The sequence below is a fragment of the Haemaphysalis longicornis genome, unplaced genomic scaffold, assembly GCF_048455015.1.
Source record: "Haemaphysalis longicornis isolate Haplotype H1 unplaced genomic scaffold, Haemaphysalis longicornis Haplotype H1 scaffold_2, whole genome shotgun sequence".
NCBI lineage: Eukaryota > Metazoa > Arthropoda > Arachnida > Ixodida > Ixodidae > Haemaphysalis > Haemaphysalis longicornis.
In genome coordinates, this window is record NW_027526295.1 from 164,639,786 (window position 1) to 164,657,866 (window position 18,081).

Here is an 18,081-nt window from a genome sequence, read left to right on the forward strand (position 1 = left end):
GACGAGTGGGCTGCGTTCTGAAAATTACTTTTATATTTTAAATAGTGTGTAACATAGCTGGAAGTTCTGTTTTAAGAAATGTAAAATAGCAATTTGAACATGGAATGAGATGAACAGTAGAAATAGTAGTGAAGGATTTTATGTAGCAAAGAAGTGGATGTGGTTCCTTAGTCCAGGAGCTCCAGTGATGACTTGGCGGTCTTTGGCCAGGGGACCAGTAGTTGCTGATGACCAGGTATATAGTCGTGGTCGTCAGGTTCATCCGCAGCTCAGGGAAGCGGAGGAAAAAGGTGGAGCTGCTGGGTTGGGAGCACACCCGCTAATGACATGCGCATGGGTGCCTGGCTGAGAGGAATTCTGCAGGATACTGTGTTGGACATTTGGGGTGTAGCCCAGTGTGGTCAGGGAAAGTGCTCATCTGGATCCTACGGGTGGTCTCCCCTTCCCAAACTACCCAAACAAAATCCTGGATCCTGTTCAGGTGGTTTGGGATGAGAAGACGGAAAGGCTTCTATAGGGGCGTTGTTACGAATAGTTAAAAAAAAAAAAACTGATGTCATCTGATGCCGCCAAAGAAGGATAGGCGTCATAACTCTGTCCAATCAAGACAGATCGAACTGTTTGTCTACGTACTCTGATACATTGCCGTAAGTTTCACTGCGACTACTTTGTACGTGCCAATAAAGAATGGCGCTACATTGTGTCGCTGGCTAGCACACTTGCTCTATGTATTCCATGAGCTGAAATAATGCTTTTTTTTTTCAAATAAAACCTAAACAAAGGTATGCACATTTATTACACAGCGCATCTGCATGGCTAAATAACATATAGCTTAGTGTTAAGATGCAGTTGCTACACTTGTTTCACACGAATGTCTTCTTTCACCATTTTTGCCTTTGTGGGCTCCATCAAAACGTGGTGCTAGTTGGCCAGCACTCCACAATGGCACATAAGAACCACGCAGGCTGCGCAAAACTAATGCTACAAACTGTAAATGCATGCCGAAGCCGTCAGGTTAGTTTCATGGAATTTTTCAGTCACTGAATCACGCACTGAAGGAGAAAAACTGTGGTTGATTCCCCTGTCATTGGAATCAGTCAAACACGAAAGTGAAATGTGCAGCGAAATCTGCAGCTGAGCATGATTTGCGGGTCGGCGGCTGTCTTGTGGGTGTGCTTGGCGAGCGACGTCCTGCGGGCGGGTCGCTTCGATAAAGGTGTGCTGGTGTAATTTCCGTGACGGATATGACGTCAGTGAAATCTTGGGGTATCGCGGCATAAAACGCTTTCGTGTTAAAACATAAAACTCGAAAACTCGAACGTACTCTTTAGTACTAAAGGTTGCTTCCCCGCAAGAAGACCCTGTGTGTAGGGGTGCACCCTTTACGGGCCGCTTGCTTAGTTGTACTGGCGTCACTTCCGTGACGGATATGACGTCAGCGAAATCTTCGTGTATCCGGGAATAAAACACTTTCGTGTTAAAAAAAGGGGGGGGGGGGCATTATCTGTTTGTTTTGCAGTCGCGCCAACAGCGAAACAAACTGCAGGGCACTAGTGTAACACAACCACGTAAGGGAGAAGCGATTTTATTGTGTCCCCTGGCTTTCCACAGATCTCAACCTGCAAACAGAACATCGCTAAAGTCTAGACATTCCTCGACAAGGCGACCTCCTTTTCTGCAGCCACAGTACGGGGCCCCTTCTTCTTTGGGGGATAAACATAGCTTATCTGGCTTAAAAGGGTCTCACTTGGTAAACAGAGCGCGGAGGTGTACAGGACATTTCAGCCCCATGTCAACACCCCTTCATATGAACTACCTTCAGCCCTGCTTATGTTATACAAGCGCAGTTTTATTCAATCCCTTTAATACGCCATTGTACAATTCTCTTGTACACACGTGGCATTATTTACCGAGTTTACGTGCAGCACTAGCTGGCCGTGAGCTTCTTGTCTAGCTTGTACGCATATTTTCTATGCATTCTTCTCAGTAGCAGGGCTCCACCAGCCGTGGTGGATCATTACGCATTGCCTCAGAGCTCTCAGTTCCGGGAAAGAATTATGGTGCACTGTGAGACTAGTTGATCCCCGCCACACACACAGAAAAAAAAAAAGAATACTGGAGAAATTAACGTCAGCTTCAAGCATATTTTTGAACAAACCAAGTACTGTTTGTCAACAAGACCCAACTAGGAAAGACGTAACGTTTCAATAAGTTATGCAACCTTCTCATGTTATGCAACCTTCGCATGTTTGCCCTGTTTCTGTTAACGCTGGTAATTGCCTGGCATGCGTTCGCGTGCAAGGGCGCTTTGCACGTTATATATTCTCAAGGTAATCAGCTGCTGCCGTTAAGCCAGCCTTATTCGATTTTTGGCGTCCAGCTTTTCTTACCCAACTTTGGTGCTCTGCAAGCTATACTACTCAGACGAAAGGCTCTTTTACGTAATAGCCTCCTTGCACCACCGCCACAACATTTGGCAATAACACACAAGGAATGAATGCGGTCCCCTTGAAGTTTGTGCAGATTTTAGCGCACACTATTTTGACCCAAGAAAACGTTGTGGGAGTGCTAGAAAAGACAAATACCCGCACCGAGGTGATTTAAAACAAAATAAAATGTGTTACATGCAGAACATCGTACACCTTAAAAGGATGAACCAAACACAACAACCCAACTGCTGCTAGAGAAAGCCCCAATCCCATGAGCGTTTGTACACAGAGCAATTTAAATTTATATAAGCAGCTGTAACGTTTGAACGAAGTTTAGTCCTTCTCAGATAGGATAACAATTTCTTGTTGTATAAGCACACTGTAATCGCATCGACTTGAACCGTTCCTGCCTTTACAAAACACCGAACGAGGCAGTTCCAGCACGAAACGAACCAACGTGGTTCCCGCACACATGTCACAACACTTTAGCCATTCCCCCAGCATCAATTTAGCTTAAACAGTGCACCAACAACTTCTCACTGGAGTGCGAACTAGCGAGCAAGGGGCGCTTGAACGGAAACGCGAGCACGCCGAGTTCGGCGGATTCGCTTGCAACTCTGGTCCGGCGGCCTTTCGTCGCGGCCTCGGGGGTCCTCGCGTCCTCGCCTCACCAAGGCAAGCCCAGCACGCCAGCAAAGTGACGTCACCAGGTGCTGTCACGTGCATTATGACGTCAGAGGTTCAAACGGTCCCGAAAATGCTGTCCCGTGCGTAGCTCGCGCGCTTCCTCGAAAAGCGGTACTGCCGCCTCAAATATTAGAGTTCCTGTATATAGCTCCGCTAGGGGAGCAGAGTTGCGCGTCCGTCCGCCATCTTGAGTTCCAGGTCGTGCGGGAAAACCACCCGTCTCGCAGGTAGGAGCTGCCACCGGGCCGCCGCGCCGGAGGCAGCGGCGAGGAGGAGTGGCGAGGAGCGGCGCGGACAAAATTACGCCCATCTTCCCGCGAGGGAACCCTGATGTGATGCGACACATCGGGGGGTTCAATTGGCGTTTCTGGTGGGTTGATTCTCTAAATCGCGTGAAACGTTCAGCGTCACGTGCCCGTCGCTTCGCAGCCTTGTCTTCAGTTGAAGTAACGTTGCCATCAGCGTTTGAATTGACGCTGGTACTCGATTGTGTCAAACCACTCGCTGACGGGACTGTTGCTTCCATCGCACTACATCGGAAGAAGCAACGGAGTCGTTGTCGTCAAGCGAAGCACAAGCAAAGTCAAGCGCAGTCAAGCGAACGCACTTGACTGAACCGGCGCAGCGCGCTCACCGCTTTATATTCAGCACTTGAAGGAGAGGAGACGAACGGAGGAGAGTTGCGCATGCGCAGCGAGAGCAAATGCGACAGAGAAGCGTCGGCGATGCGCGTGCAGCTGTTATGATAATGAGACAGAGAGAGCGCGTTGCACACAGCCGTTGGCGAGAAGAAGGGAGGAGAGTTTGCGCATGCGCAGGTGGTGTGCGGACGCCGCGACAACGACAACAACAACGGAGGGACATACCCGAGAGCAAGAGATGCGTCGCATCTAAAAACTGGTGCACGATAGTCGGCTGGTCGGCTGCTTATCAGCTCAGTGGCCGCCGCTGCTGCCGCTTCCGCAATCACAGATGCTCAGTTGAGCAGAACTGACTGAATACGGGGTCTTGTGCGCAGCACTGAAAGCGGGCTGTCCTGACGAACTGGAATCCGCGGCATGTGGCAATCAGACGCACAACTCTTGCGCTATGCGATATACAGTCAAACCCGGTTATAGCGAACTGCAATATGCACCGTGATTACTTCGATACATCCAATAGTTCGATATAGCGAAACCCGCCGATAACGAGTTTTTTGTTACGAGTTCGCAATACACGGACACCCCCTCTCCATCCCCGCTTGCGGAACTCAACCCAATTAAGTATGTCGTTACCATACACAAAACAGTCCACTTATTGCAAGAAATAAGGCTATATACTTTCCGCCTCAACTGCCTACTTCGCAAAAAAGAGGTGATTATTGTTTTCACTTTCATTTTGGCGGCGTCAACTAGCACAGCATTCGAGTCCGTGTCCTTCAATATCGAAGCAATAATGACGGAGCATATCAACTACCGAAACGCTTCATTAAGCGGCGGACGTACAGCTTTCACCCCCGACGTCCTCTGCCACTTTGGTGCTTTCAGCAACGCCAGCTGCCATGACATCGGCGACGGTGTCTGCGTCAGAGGGGCTCACAGTGACGGCAACATGGTCGTCGAAGACACTCAGGAAATCCCCGAAGGAATTCTATGGTCCCGTTTTATTTGGCGGAATTGCAGTCATGAACCATTTTCAACTAGCCTGGCTTCCCACTCTGCTTCAGTTACGGAAATTGCCCGGCGTCAAGTCGCTTTATGTGAGGCTCAACGTCTCAACTGCGGCGAATCAACGTCTCAATCACCGCTGTGGGAGCATGCGTTTCGGCAGCAATCCTAGGTTCGCCGAGTTCGATATATCCGATGTGAACTTCGTTATAAGGAATATGTTTTGCGTGTATTTTCCTAACTGATTTGTTTTTGTTCGATATAAAGCATAATTCGCTCTATCCGGGTTCGTTATAATCGGGTTTGACTGTACAGGAACTCTATCAAATATGGATGAGTAGCGCCATCCAGCGGCAGGCAGGAAAGAAGTTGCGCGCGCCAGACGTTTTAGCCACGTGCGGTGGAAGTTGCGTGTTACAGCCGGAGATGGTGGGCGGCACCTGTCGTCACGTATTCGCTATTCTCTACCTAGTTAAAAAAACTACGTGTAAGAGTGGTATTTTACAGTCCAACCAGGTTATAACGAACAGCGTGATTCAACGCGATTTGTTCGCTATACGAAGTAGTTCGAAATAACCGAACCCGCTTATAACAAACTTCAGTATCAAATTCATTATAAACAATGTGAACAGTTGATTGAAAAAGCGATAACGAATGAAAGACCATGCCACCTGCCATGAATAGTAATCTACTCCAAAAGACATTTATTGTAGAGAAAGGTACACCTATTTGCAGTAGGTAGTGATTTTCACCTGAACACTGCGTTTAGTACCATCAATGAGAATCGCACTCTCGATACACGATATCTCATTGACGAACTCCAGTCCACTTACTTGTATTTCAACAGCGCTTCCCACTGCTTCGTCGTCATCTTGCCATGAAGCGCTGCAATCATGTGCACAGAAACGTGGGCAACGTATACCAACGGCCGGAGTCGTGAGAGTAGCACAGCAGTACTGGACGTTTGACCCGCCGCGGTAACTCAGTGGCTAAGGCGTTGATGATGATAATAACTTTATTTTGCCCAAAACTGGGTGAAAGGAGGAAGGGGGAGTCGGAGCCTTCCTGAATTCCTCCCCCTCAGATGGCGGCCCGCAGCTCTTGGGCGCGAGCGGAATCTTCGGCCAGTTGGACCACCTTGACCTGTATTTCGGGGTCGGAGCTGAGCAAACAGGTCTCCCACTGCTCCGCCCTGGCAATTCGTAAGCATGCTCGAAGAGTTCGTGGCTGAGCATCACAAGCCCAAATCATGTGAGTGAGTGTAGCTCGATGGGTGCACCACTTGCATTTGTCATTATAAAGGTCGGTATAAATGTGGCTCAATACTGCAGGATTGGGGAATGCATTAGCCTGCAGCTGACGCCAGGCTACATATTCACGTCTGTTGAGCGTGGGATGCGCTGCGGGATATTTCTGGCGCCCCATGCGATAGTGTTGAGGGATGTCCTGGTAGGTCACCAGCCTGTCCCTAGCCCCCTGGTCCGAGCCAGGAGCGTCGTCAGGGCAATCCCGGGAGCTGAAACCTCGGGCCGCCTCGTGTGCTAGCCCGTTGCCTGGGAGAGATGCATGGGCTGGTGTCCAGATTATTTGTTCGCTGCGCATACGAGTGGCTTGGATGGAGCGTAAGATGCGTAGGGCGGTATTAGAGATCCTGGCAATTTCATGATTCCGGAGAGCTGTTTTAGAGTCGCTCACTATGGTTTTAGCAGTTGTGGAGGCGACGGCAAGCGCAATAGCGGCCTCTTCTCCTACCTCAGCGTAATTGGTGTAAGTAGAGGCGGATGCCAGAGAGTTGCCTTTAGCATCTATTGCCACGATGGCCTAGGCGCGCGTAGGGTGGTAATCAGCGGCGTCAACATAGCATACATCAGGGCCATCTCTGAAACGCTGGTGCAGGGCAGACGCTCGGGCATGACGGCGATCTTGGGAGACGTAGATGGCCTTTTGAAAGTGAGGAGGTAGCGAAGGTTTGGTTCCATGTTGGCTGGCGCACGGAATGTTTAGTTTCTGGAGTAGAAGGCGTCCTGTGTGACAGCTAGATAATCGCTGGTATTGGGATGTGCGCTGCGCTTCTACAAGTTATATTAGAGTATTATGGATACCCATAGCCATGAAGCGTTCGGTGGATGCCGTGATGGGAATGCCTGCGGCCTGTTTATAGGATTTCTACTGCTGAGCCCAATGACACGGATTCAAATCCCGGCCGCGGCGGCCGCTTTTCGGATGGAAGCGAAAAGCGAAAACGCCCCGTGTGTTCGAGGTTTCGGCGCACGGATCCTCAGGTGTCCAAAACCAACGGATCCAAAAACGTTGGTCAAAACTAATCAGGAGCCCTCCACTACAGCGCGCCTCATCACCTCTGTAGCGTCGGTGCGATAAACCTCATAAACAATCCTCATCAGTTCCCGACTTTTTTTTCTCTCCTAAAGCGCGACAGGTGCGAAGCTGCTCGCACGTACTTGATCACGTGACAGGCAGCAGCGAAATAAAGGGCCTGCAAAGCGAGGTTGGCAAAAGGCGCAGATTGCTCCCGCTGCGGCGTTTCACGGAAGCGCGGAAGGGCAGCGCGGCGCCCGAAGGCAAGGCGCAGCCGGCGCAGAAGCGCGTTGGCGGACGTTTGACCGATCGCGCGCGCTCAGAGTTCGATATATCCAATGTTTAGTTTGTTATAAAATACATTTTACATGCATATAACAGAAAAAACTTTGTTCGCTATAAAGAATAATTCGCTCTATCCGAGTTCGTTCTATTCGGGTTTGACTGTAGTGTTCTCGGTGAGATCTATCGAACTAGAACAACTAGCATTTTCACTTTGGTGTCCCTTTAAGAATTCGCCACGGAGATTTTTAGAGCGTAAAATACCTATTTTAGATGCAGAGCATCTGATTCACTCACCTTGTCCCTCCGGCGTCGTCGTCGTTGTCGTCGGCGTTGTCCACCCCTCCCCCACTATCCTCGCCGCGCCAGCTGCGCTCTCCGCCGCTCACCCCCTCTCCTCTCCGATAGCGAACACTCTCGCGCGAGGGGCATTGGATTGGATTGGATTGTCTTGTCTTGGCTTGGCTTGGCTTGGCTTGGCTTGGCTTGGATTGGATTGGATTAAAGTGGATTGTGTTGGATTGTGTTGCGTCATAGCCGCGGCAGACGCGCTGGGGCCGGCGCGTGTGCAGTACTCTCTCTTCCGCGGTTTCCTCTCCTTCGGGCGCGCTGCGCATATAACCGGTGTGCCGTTCTCCGGCGAAGCAACATCCACGCTTGGCTCAAACACCTAGAGTCCACGCCGCTTAACAAGTACGCCAACGTCGTCATCGAATGGGACCGGCTTACGCAGTCCCCTCAACGTTATGCGCGCTATAAAACGCGGTCCCTTCGCCGCTCCGCCTATGCGTCGCATCTACACAGGGGTTCCCGCGAGGGGAGGTGGGAGTTTTGATCAAAATTTGGACCAACAAAAATTTGAGTGCAGTTAGCCTTTAAGCTTAAGCTCCGGTGCATACCTCGCAGTTGCTGCTCTTATTCTATCAAAAGTGTTACATGCTCGCGAGTAGTACATAACCGCAGTGGTCTATCGGACAATGCGGCTGTCGCACGATTGGTTGGTGCAGCGTCTGTTAATTTTCTAGCTCGTCTTTCCGAATTATCTTATTTTCATGTTGCATGGATCGCTATGCTGGTGGTTTGCGTAGGATCTTGTCGGCCTCTAGGAGTCTGCGCATAGGCGGAAAGTGAAAATGAAGGTTGCCGGCGGCATACTGGAGGTGGCCCACGATATTCCAGTATACGAATGTGCTATGCAAACGTACACTTGCATGTGAAAAACGTCAACATAGATTTATTTTTCTTTGAAACACTACCGTTGTTCAAACAGCTTGAATACGACGGTTCGCTACAAGAACCATCTGTGCTTGCTGAACTTTAACGTCGTTGATTGGACTAGATGTGTGCTATCATTTATTCTTGCGTGAAAACAATGTAAATAAAGCACTTGATCTGAAGCATTGAATTTAATTGGGCGCCACTACACCCGTTTGTTTAGTGCAGCTACTCCAGCGTTTCCTTTTCTAAATATACAAAGAACCGTCACTCGACCACTCAACCACGATGCCCTCTATTCATCACATAAGACAAGGTAAGTATCCAGTGTCCGACATTGGTGATCCTTCTACCTAGCTACAATTGATGCTCTGTTGTTCACAGTGAGTGCGCATACGTCGACAGTAGCCTTCACTCAGTCGTCCTAAATAAGCATTCCTCCCCAACACCTACCCCCCTTCCCTCACAGTCAGGAAGCTGTCCCGTCGTATCCAGGAACTGAGTTGCTGCTGGCAACTTTGTGCTGACAAGCTGGCGTTCTGCATTCCGCATGGCTCTTGGAACGACGATTAAGGCAGAACAGACGTTGGCTTCATCTTCAAAGTCACGCGCAACGTCCACTGCGGTCTCTCAATATTAAAAGTGTGCACAAAATAGGTCGAGTTCACGCGTATATCCTCGACTTTGATTTTACATGCTCCTTCGTTAAGCCCTACACCATTGTGGAGCGTGACCAAGAGACTGAATTCACTGCGAGTCTAAGGACTTCGGTTTCGGGGCGTTGGATCCACGAGAAGGCCGATGAGTAACAGAAGTCCTGTTGGCGGATGCGCCGAAGCACAGTAAGCCCTCGGTGACGTTGCAGAGCCATTCCAGGTAGCTCTGCACGCGGGTGTAGGTGCCGTAGTACCCGGGCTCGGCGCACTTGACACCGAAGGAAACGACGCCGATTGCGTACCATCGGTCGTCAACCTTTGACCGCCACATCAGCGCACCTCCGGAGTCACCCTGCAAAGGGAAGCATACAACCATAGAGTGAATGTTTCCAACAAGGTCTCCATGATGCAACGAATCACATTTTTAAAGACGATAGTCTTTCTTGGGCTACTTAAACGCAGAAATTTTGGTCTGTCTGTCTGTCTGCCTGTGACTCGATTCAGCCACCCGGTCAAAGTGAGACAAGCTGCACAATAGCCTTATATACGCACAACCCAATATAAACGTCTGAGTCCGGTGTCATGGTTCATACTTGTCAACATTGTTGAACAAGAACAATACATTACGCAAATATAAGGCAGAAAATGAGTACATAAGTAATATTTGCGGTGTTCCTTTATAAAAAACTCACGAATGCTTGGTTTTCAAATTAAATACTACATCAACTGCAGAAAACCGTCGCCTCCTGTTGGCCGCGCTACTTGATCTCCTGGCGGCTATTAAGAAATCCAACGGCAACAGCAACGAAAGGTCCCGCTAGATAGGTTCCAAGTTCTGCTTGGAACGCTCGTGGAGTAGGGCACCGTGGTTCTATTAACTTTTTAGTAGGGTGCCTCGATTCACGCGCGTCTCAGCAGTACGGCAGCGCTGGCATCGAGGCGCCCGACATGGAGCTGTAGAACGCGGTAAATTTAAATTGACTTGAGAAACCCTCTAGCGTGTTTATCCTGGGAGGAACAATACGGAAGAGGAACAGCATGAAAGGTGAGCGGGAAAGAGAAGGGAGGCATTTACTTGGCAGGGCCGGGCGCCAGTCAACTGTCGTCCTTCATCGACATTTGCAACGAAAGGAACAGATACGCGGCCATTTCTTTTGTGCGGCATCGTAGCGGGATCAAGATGACAGGAATATGAGCCGCGAGTTAAATAATACGTACTGTAATTGAAATGAGGTCTTCACCCGTCGCATTAAATTATGCCGTGCAAAAATGCATTATGCATTTAAAGTTTAAAGGAATTTACAACAATTTAACAAAAATTGCAGGAATTTACTCATGTTGATAAGTCTTTGGGGAATGCTATAGCTATTGACGGCTGCACGATGATGATTCTTCAGGAGATTTTATTTGCTGGAGCTTTTTTATCGCGAAAACTACCCTATAAAGAAAGACGAGGTTTCATGTTGGCCGTGTGAGGGCCGTGGGCTTCCTCTACCGGCCATAGTTCCTCTTGGTGGACTTTGCCAATATTTTTTTGAGAAGGCAAGTTTACGAAAAAAATATGCATGCTATGAGTACCTACCGCTACATTACTTGTCAATTTTCAGTGATACATACATACATACTGGGCTGTAGCTTTTCAGCTGAGATAGCCACCGAGCTTCTTTTTAGCAGCCTTTACGCAACGCTCTTATTTCGCTGTGCTGCTATACTGATGAAAACAAATGCTAAGAAAAAAGACGTACAAGGGGCGCACATAATTGCAAGATTGTTTAGAAATAATAACCCAGTGCCCGTTCATGAAAAAATAATATTCACGGTACTAAGTTTGGGCAAGTAAAGGTGCTGACTGGGATAGTTGGTAATTCATAGTGGTGAAAGGTAGCGCAAAAAAAAAAAAAAAAAAAAACACACGGGGACGAAAAGCACTTGTCCCTGCGTTGTTTCTGCGCTGCATTTCACCATCATTAAGTTTGGGCACCTCACTTGAGTAATGAAGACCGCGAGCAGCCTGTTTATTGTTGTTTTGGCTTGTTAGCTTTGTCGTGTTCCTTTGGTTTCATAACGGCTGCGCTCTTCGCTCTTAATAGTTTTCTAGGAAGGCCGGGATCATGGGTTTCCCCAGGAACTTAATTAAGCGGGGGGGGGGACGTTTAAGATTTTGGGGTGGGCGGGGGAAGTATAGACGAGCTGACAGCGGTGGTCATCTTTAATTGTTTATTCGTATCCTTGACGCCAACCATCAGGACGAATATTGCGAACATTTACTTCACTTTACACAGGAGTGAAATTCCAACTCCTGAACACAAAAGGACTGCATATAAAAATTATGCGTCACTGCAGACTACTAGCAATAAATTTTATCATGTTATGAATTTGTGACTACTGTACACTATAGGTTGGATACGTACATTGCAAGTAAAGACACATTGCACATCCCGGCCGTTCCTTGCAGAACTAAAAATATTTAAAAATATGAACTAACAGGTACGCAAAAAAGCTACAACCGCCACTAATATGTTTGCGCATTCTTAATCACATTCCGAACGATTATGTCCGCCTAGGTTTGTGAAAAATCTGTGGTTGATTCCTCTTTCATAGGAATCGGTAAAACACGAAAGTGAAATGTGCAGCGAAATCTGCAGCTGAGCATGATTCGCGGGTCAGCGGCTGTCTTGTGGGTGTACTTGGCGAGCGACGCTTGCAGGCGGGTGGCTTCGGCAAAGGTGTAATGGTGCCATTTCCGTGGCGAATATGACGTCAGTGAAATGTGGGGTATCGTGGGATAAAACACTTTCGTGTTAAAATATAAAACCCGGAAACGAACAACCCTAAGTACAACGTAGTGTTTAGTACTAAAGGTTGCTTCCCCGCAAGGAGACCCTGTGTACAGAAGTGCACCCTTTACAGGCCATTTGCTTCGTTGTACTGGCGTCACTTCCGTGACGGATATGGCGTCAGTGAAATCTTTGTGTACCCGGGAATAAAACACTTTCGTGTTAAAAAGAAAACTCGTTACGAATTAAATGGGTACCTTCAGAAAAAACAAGGGTGGCGGGAGCGTGTACACTTCCTTTAGGGGGTGTGTAGGGAAATAACTGGTTGGGATGTCAGGCACTTTGCGCGCAACGCGCGGAGGTGCGCTGGATAAGGTAGCCGATAGTGGGGAAGCGGTCAATGAGTAGCTCGCGTTAGCTGGTGAAGCACAATGGCGTGTTGAGCGTAGCGCCACTCCACGCGCCAAAATAGAGCATAGAGCCAGCGGCTGACCGCGAGAAGCCTGTCGGAACTGCGCAGGGTGCAGAGTTCTGGTAAAGCTTTAGAGAGCAGTACTGTCTCAAAGGAGGAAGGGGTATTGCACGGCGGATCCAGGCATGTGGTACGATGCACATAATTGTCACAGGTGCGTGTGAGAGAAATCAGCTTGCGCTTGGGTCAAGTGCGGTATCGCAAGTGCGGCAACAACGTACTCGTTACCGCAGGGTAAAGTGCTGATTTTCTCCCAGTAGCAAAGGACACGGCGAGTCACACCAGGCTTAGTTTAGTGCCGGCTGGCGGTGCATGGCATGGGATCAGTTTACCTGAGATGGTCGTCGTGTGCTGTCGTGGAAGGGGTGCTAATGAACCTAGGACAGGTAATGATGCTTTGCGCACGTTCAGTTGTAGAAATCTTTTGCTTTTGTCGGCCATCTGCCAAAAGCGCTTAGACGAAAGTTATTGTGTTTCGCTTGTAATTGTTTCGGTTCTCTTGTTACTTAGATTGTTGTGTCATGTATTCATCTTGAATGTAGGTATTTGTTTTCCTAGTTCTGTTGAGGCATTAGAACTGCAATCATTAACGTTAGAGTTATGTCAGCTTGCTGGGTCAAGGGAGTTCTGGCTATCTTAGCAGTATGTTTTTTACCGTTTCTGTGGGAGTCTAAGGTTTCAGCTGTCGTCAAGCGCGTGGGCGTAGCGTAGGAGTTTTGAGGGTTTGCTGTGCAGTAGATTTTCTGGTGGTGCGCGTTAGGGAGTTAACGTTCGGTCACAGAGTTAAGTGGCTCGCATTATGTTTTGGTTCGTGTGTGTTCATGGTGGATCATGGAATGTACAAGTGGGGTCCGCCCTGTGAGTTCTTGGGGCTGTGGATGCCATACAGTGAAACGTGAGGCTCCTGTCTCCGTGTGGCGTTTCAAGCCACAATGCTGTGTTGAAGTTCTGTATAGTGTTGTTTGTGTTTGTTTTTTCTCGTTCATTTCTTATTCTGTGGTTTGACAACCCACACCGAGAGGTGATGCCGAACGTGCAGCTCGTGCATGGAGGAGTTAAGTTCGGGCACCTTACATACTTAGTGAAGACCGCACCCAGCTCGTTTATCGTTGTTGTTAACTTATTAGCTTTCTTGTGTTGCTTTGCTTTCATGCCGGCTGAGCTTACGTAGCACATGAGGTTTGTGCAGCGCAGCCGTGGGACACTTTTCATTTATAATCGTTTTCGAGGAAGGCTAGGGTATCGCGCACTATGCGCGCGATGGAGTGATTCACGGCATGGGAAATGCTGTAAGCCGTGCTTAATTTTTCTGGGCATGACAGGCACCTTTTTTTTGTCTGGTGATGATAAGATGACGATAATTTGTGTTTTTTTTTTCAGTGGGCACGCTCGCACGAGACAGAGAGACGTGAGTCACGTCCCTCAAGGGGTCAGTCCCTGAGAAAGTATGAATGGGGAAATACGACGCACTGTTTACCGTAAGTATATTGGTCAATACATGAAGCTATATACATGCCAATTCGTTCCGCGTCTGAGTCTGTCGCATTTATGGGGGCGGGGGGCATGCATCAGTAAACACACGCTCGTGCTTTGTGGCGGCTGGTAGCGGCTTCCAGGAATTCGGGGAAGCGCTAACGAAGAAGGGTAGTTTTCGGCGTGTAGTGCCGTTATCCGCGTCGATTTCAAGGGCGGCAGGTAAGACGTACCGCTCTGAAGATTTGGTGTATAATTCGGCGAGCTTTTTAGTTCTAACGTTATGATTCACAAGAAGGGAGATTCAAAAGACCTTAGGCATTACAGACCTATTTGCCTACTCCCAGTTGTATACAAGCTGTTTACCAAGGTAATTGTTAACCCCGTAAGTGACAGCCTAGATTCTCAGCAACCCAGAAAGCAGGCTGGGTTTAGGAAAGGATACTCAACAATGAATCGCATTCATGCCGTCAAACAAGTAATAGAAAAACCCGCAGAGTACACTGTGAACCTCTTTACAGGGAATTTATACATAACGAGAAAGCGTTTGACTCAGTAAACACCGTAGCCGTGCTGGAAGCATTGAAAGACCAGGGTATAGAGGCAACCTACATAATTCTTCTAGACGACATATCTAAGGGAAGCACGGGCAAGATAATCCTTTACAAGCAAAGTGACAAATTCCCGATCCGAAAGGGCGTACGACAAGGAGACACCGTCTCGCCAAAACTGTTCACAGCATGTCTGGAGGGGGTATTCCGGAAGCTTGACTGGGAAAACAGAGGCTTATGGATAAACGGGGAATTCGCGAGCCATTAGAGGTTTGCGGACGACCTAGTCTTGCTTAGTGAGACTTCTGCAGAACCCATGCAAGCAATGCTTGAAGAACTACAATAAGAAAGCACGGCCGTGGGGCTAAAAATAAATATGAATAAATCTAAACTAATGATAAATAAGCATGCCGAAAGCGCACTCTTCAGCATATGTAACGAAACGCTGGAACAGCTGAAAGTATGTAACTACCTCGGACAGATTGTCAGTGCTGACCCCAACCACGAGAGAGAATTCCGGCGCAGAATAGGTGTGGGTTGGGGAGCCCTCGGCAGGCACTCCCAAATAATGGCAAGCTACCTCTCAATCAACAGATAAATTTACAGCCAATGCATACTGCCGGTGATTACACACGGAGCGGAAACCTGGCGCCTTACTTCAGAGGCCCAGCTGGGGGTGGCGTTTCAGTGTCAACCCCCCCCCCCCCCCCCCCGACAGTTTCTTAGCGTTGCACCCCTCCTCCCCCCTGTGTGTGGCATCCGCTCATTTCAGAAGGTCTTTTTTTTTTTTTTTTGGCACCGTATAACACCACCAGAAAAATATTTCTAGCTACTCCACTGCCTTAATTAACAACCTGGAAAGCAATCTTAGGTCGGCTGAACGGGCCATGGAACGAATAAGGATAAGGGTAACACTCAGGGACAGGAAACGAGCTTCCTGGATCAGGGAACAAACTCAAGGAGAGAATGTTATGGATAAAAAAAGAAACGAAAAATAAATGGACTTGGGCTGGCCATGTATTGTGGTGAAATGATGAACGGTGGACGAGTAGGGTAACAGAGTGTATCTGGAGACGGGTCTAGAAGGAGGGGAAGGCCAATAACTCCAATAAATCGATGGAGGGACGAAATACGGAAGTTCGGAGGCAAGAAATGGACTCGCGCAGCGCAGGACCGGAGCGGGTGGGGGTCAATGGGAGAGGCCTTCGTCCTGCAGTGGACCTAAGTAAGCTGTTGTTGATGAAGATGATGTTTTCTCGTTTGTTCGTTAACGGCGTTCGACGGCCACTTTTGAGCTTCCGCATGAAAAAGAAAGTTTGACCACGGGAATATTTGCACACACACCTACGATTGGCTGTATTTGTGGCCAATTAGCGACCTGATATGAATTAATTGGCAGGCCCGTGTTGTTGTGGCATTTCATTTGGAGGGCAAAATTTTTGCAATAAAACTGAGGCTTTTGGAGTTTTGAGGGAAGGCAAAGTCTCACTTGATGTGGGCTCTTCTCAAATTCTGAGCGAATGTTTTATGCTATGTAGAAATAACTTCTAACAATTTGTAATTATTTTGGAGCAGACCGTCGTCCGTCAGGTGCCGTCGGTCAACAAGCCAGTCATCATTAACGAGCCACCGATCGATCTAAAGGTCACATCGTTACTAATAGCGTTTCCAGAAATGCATTTAGAAGACAAATCGCGATATCTTATGAATATTAACTGTTCAGTGCGTGAATGTACAAATCTTAAGATTTTCTTCGACCACCATACGTCACCCAGGAGGAAGATGCAACTTGGCAGTGACTCCAGATAAACATCTGCGCCCATTACACCCGCCTCCATTTGCGGATATGTGTGGGTATTTGTGGATTTCTTTATGAAAAAGTGGTGTGTGTATACAGGGTGATCAAAGTTAAGTCGACAGATTTTTTAAAAAATTAGGCGCTTAGATATACGTGAAGGTCACCCCTACAGTGAGTTTATGCGCCAAGGGGGACACACAATGAGGTGTATGTAACCATTGATGTCGGTGGCCTAATTAACTAAAATTGAATAATTAACTTTTTAGCGGCTGCAGTAAGCATACATGTCTGTATTGAAAAGTTAAGCGCAATCTTGTTTCTACACAGTTTCATTTGGAAGAATTCTTCTAGCCCATCCGCACTCCGAGATATCGAACTGCGAAGTTTAATTGCCGTTCGCATGATTACGCATGCTAGACAGTGAAGACTGGCGCAAAGCTCCCCCCTTTTGTTCTGTGTTTCGATAACGGTTCCGCCTAGTGCAGTTTTCGATAACGCCAGCCAAGGCTGAAAGGGGGACAGTTATCAGTTTTTCCTATGCGTCCACTCTGTTGTCAAACTAAACACCGACACAGCAGGCACGTCACAAAAGGTCACAACCACGCGGTACAGTCATGGTACAGTCAACCACGCGGCACAGGCACGTCACAACGACGCGGTACAGATCATGTTTAGGTTTGGCCTTGGCCAAGAATGTAGCCAAAGTAAAACCTATCCCGCTGTACCACGGCGACCACAATACGATTGCCCCTATACCATTACACTACAGCAATAAAGCATTGCGTACACCCACGTCAGAAGTAGTAACGATTTTAAACAGCTTCGCTAAACGTCCACTTGACAGGACCAAAATGGCGACTCAGTTTTTTTAATTTAGCGAGACGTGTGGTATCTCGCCCTGCTTACGCTCCTCCCATTAAAGCCTTCCTCTGCGTCACTCGATTTTGTGGTGTCTACAGAAAACGATGCGAGCAGACTCTTACGTAAGGCTGTCACAGATAATACAAGTTTCAAGCCCGATTTGTGCTCTACAATGCTTGCCTTCCTTCATACACAAACATAGATATTCAAGTGCGGTTGATATCATTGGCTGGGGCTCGAAACGTTAAAGCGTCATTGCGAACTCACTGAGAATTCCGTGCACCACGTCTGGTGGACGTCTTATTTCTCAGTTCTTATTACTCGTATGCAGGCGCGCTAGACAATGCCATGTGATTTTTGACGGTTGCTGGGGAGCTAAAGTCTAGTGACGTTAATTTTTACCTGACATGCATCCTTGGTGCCGTTGATGTCCCCTGCGCAGATCATCTCTTCCCGAATCTTAAGTATGTCCTTGAACACCTTCTGGCATTCTTGGTTGGCCACTATGGGCAGTGACACTTCCCTAAGCTGCTTACTGACGTCACCTCCTGATACGGGGACGGGAATAGGGGGAAGGGGGGAGCAGAAAGAAACGGAGTGTAATTACAAGTCTCACCACGTGCATATTTGGGTATTTCAGGGCAAAAAGCTAAACAAAAATGTTTCAACCTAAAAGCAGAGACAGAGGAGCAACTGGAAGTTGCTCAGGAAGCTGCTTGGAGTATCAAAACGCCTGTCTTTCGACGCAAACTCTCCTGTTATCCATCCCGATTGTTATGGGATTCCTGGTTAAATTGAAATAAACACAAAAGCCGTTTCACTGAGGTGAATGCGAATTGTAGCGCTTGAGGGAGGGGAGCGTCGCCTGGTTATTCTTGGTCAGCTTTTTTTGTTTTTAGTTTATTTAGCCACCAATTT

At 48.1% G+C, this 18,081-nt stretch overlaps 1 protein-coding gene across 1 annotated transcript in view; it reads right to left on the reverse strand.

Moving 5' to 3' along the window:
* Positions 1–8,572: 8,572 nt before the first annotated feature.
* The window catches only part of LOC144169430 (uncharacterized), a 45,792-nt gene continuing 36,283 nt past the window's right edge, over positions 8,573–18,081 (reverse strand). The window contains exons 6-7 of the mRNA XM_077698582.1: positions 17,566–17,711; positions 8,573–9,583 (exon numbers count right to left, since the gene is read on the reverse strand). Of these exons, the coding sequence (XP_077554708.1) occupies positions 9,323–9,583; positions 17,566–17,711 (407 nt within the window). The 3' untranslated portion in view covers positions 8,573–9,322. The remainder of the gene's footprint in view (positions 9,584–17,565; positions 17,712–18,081) is intronic.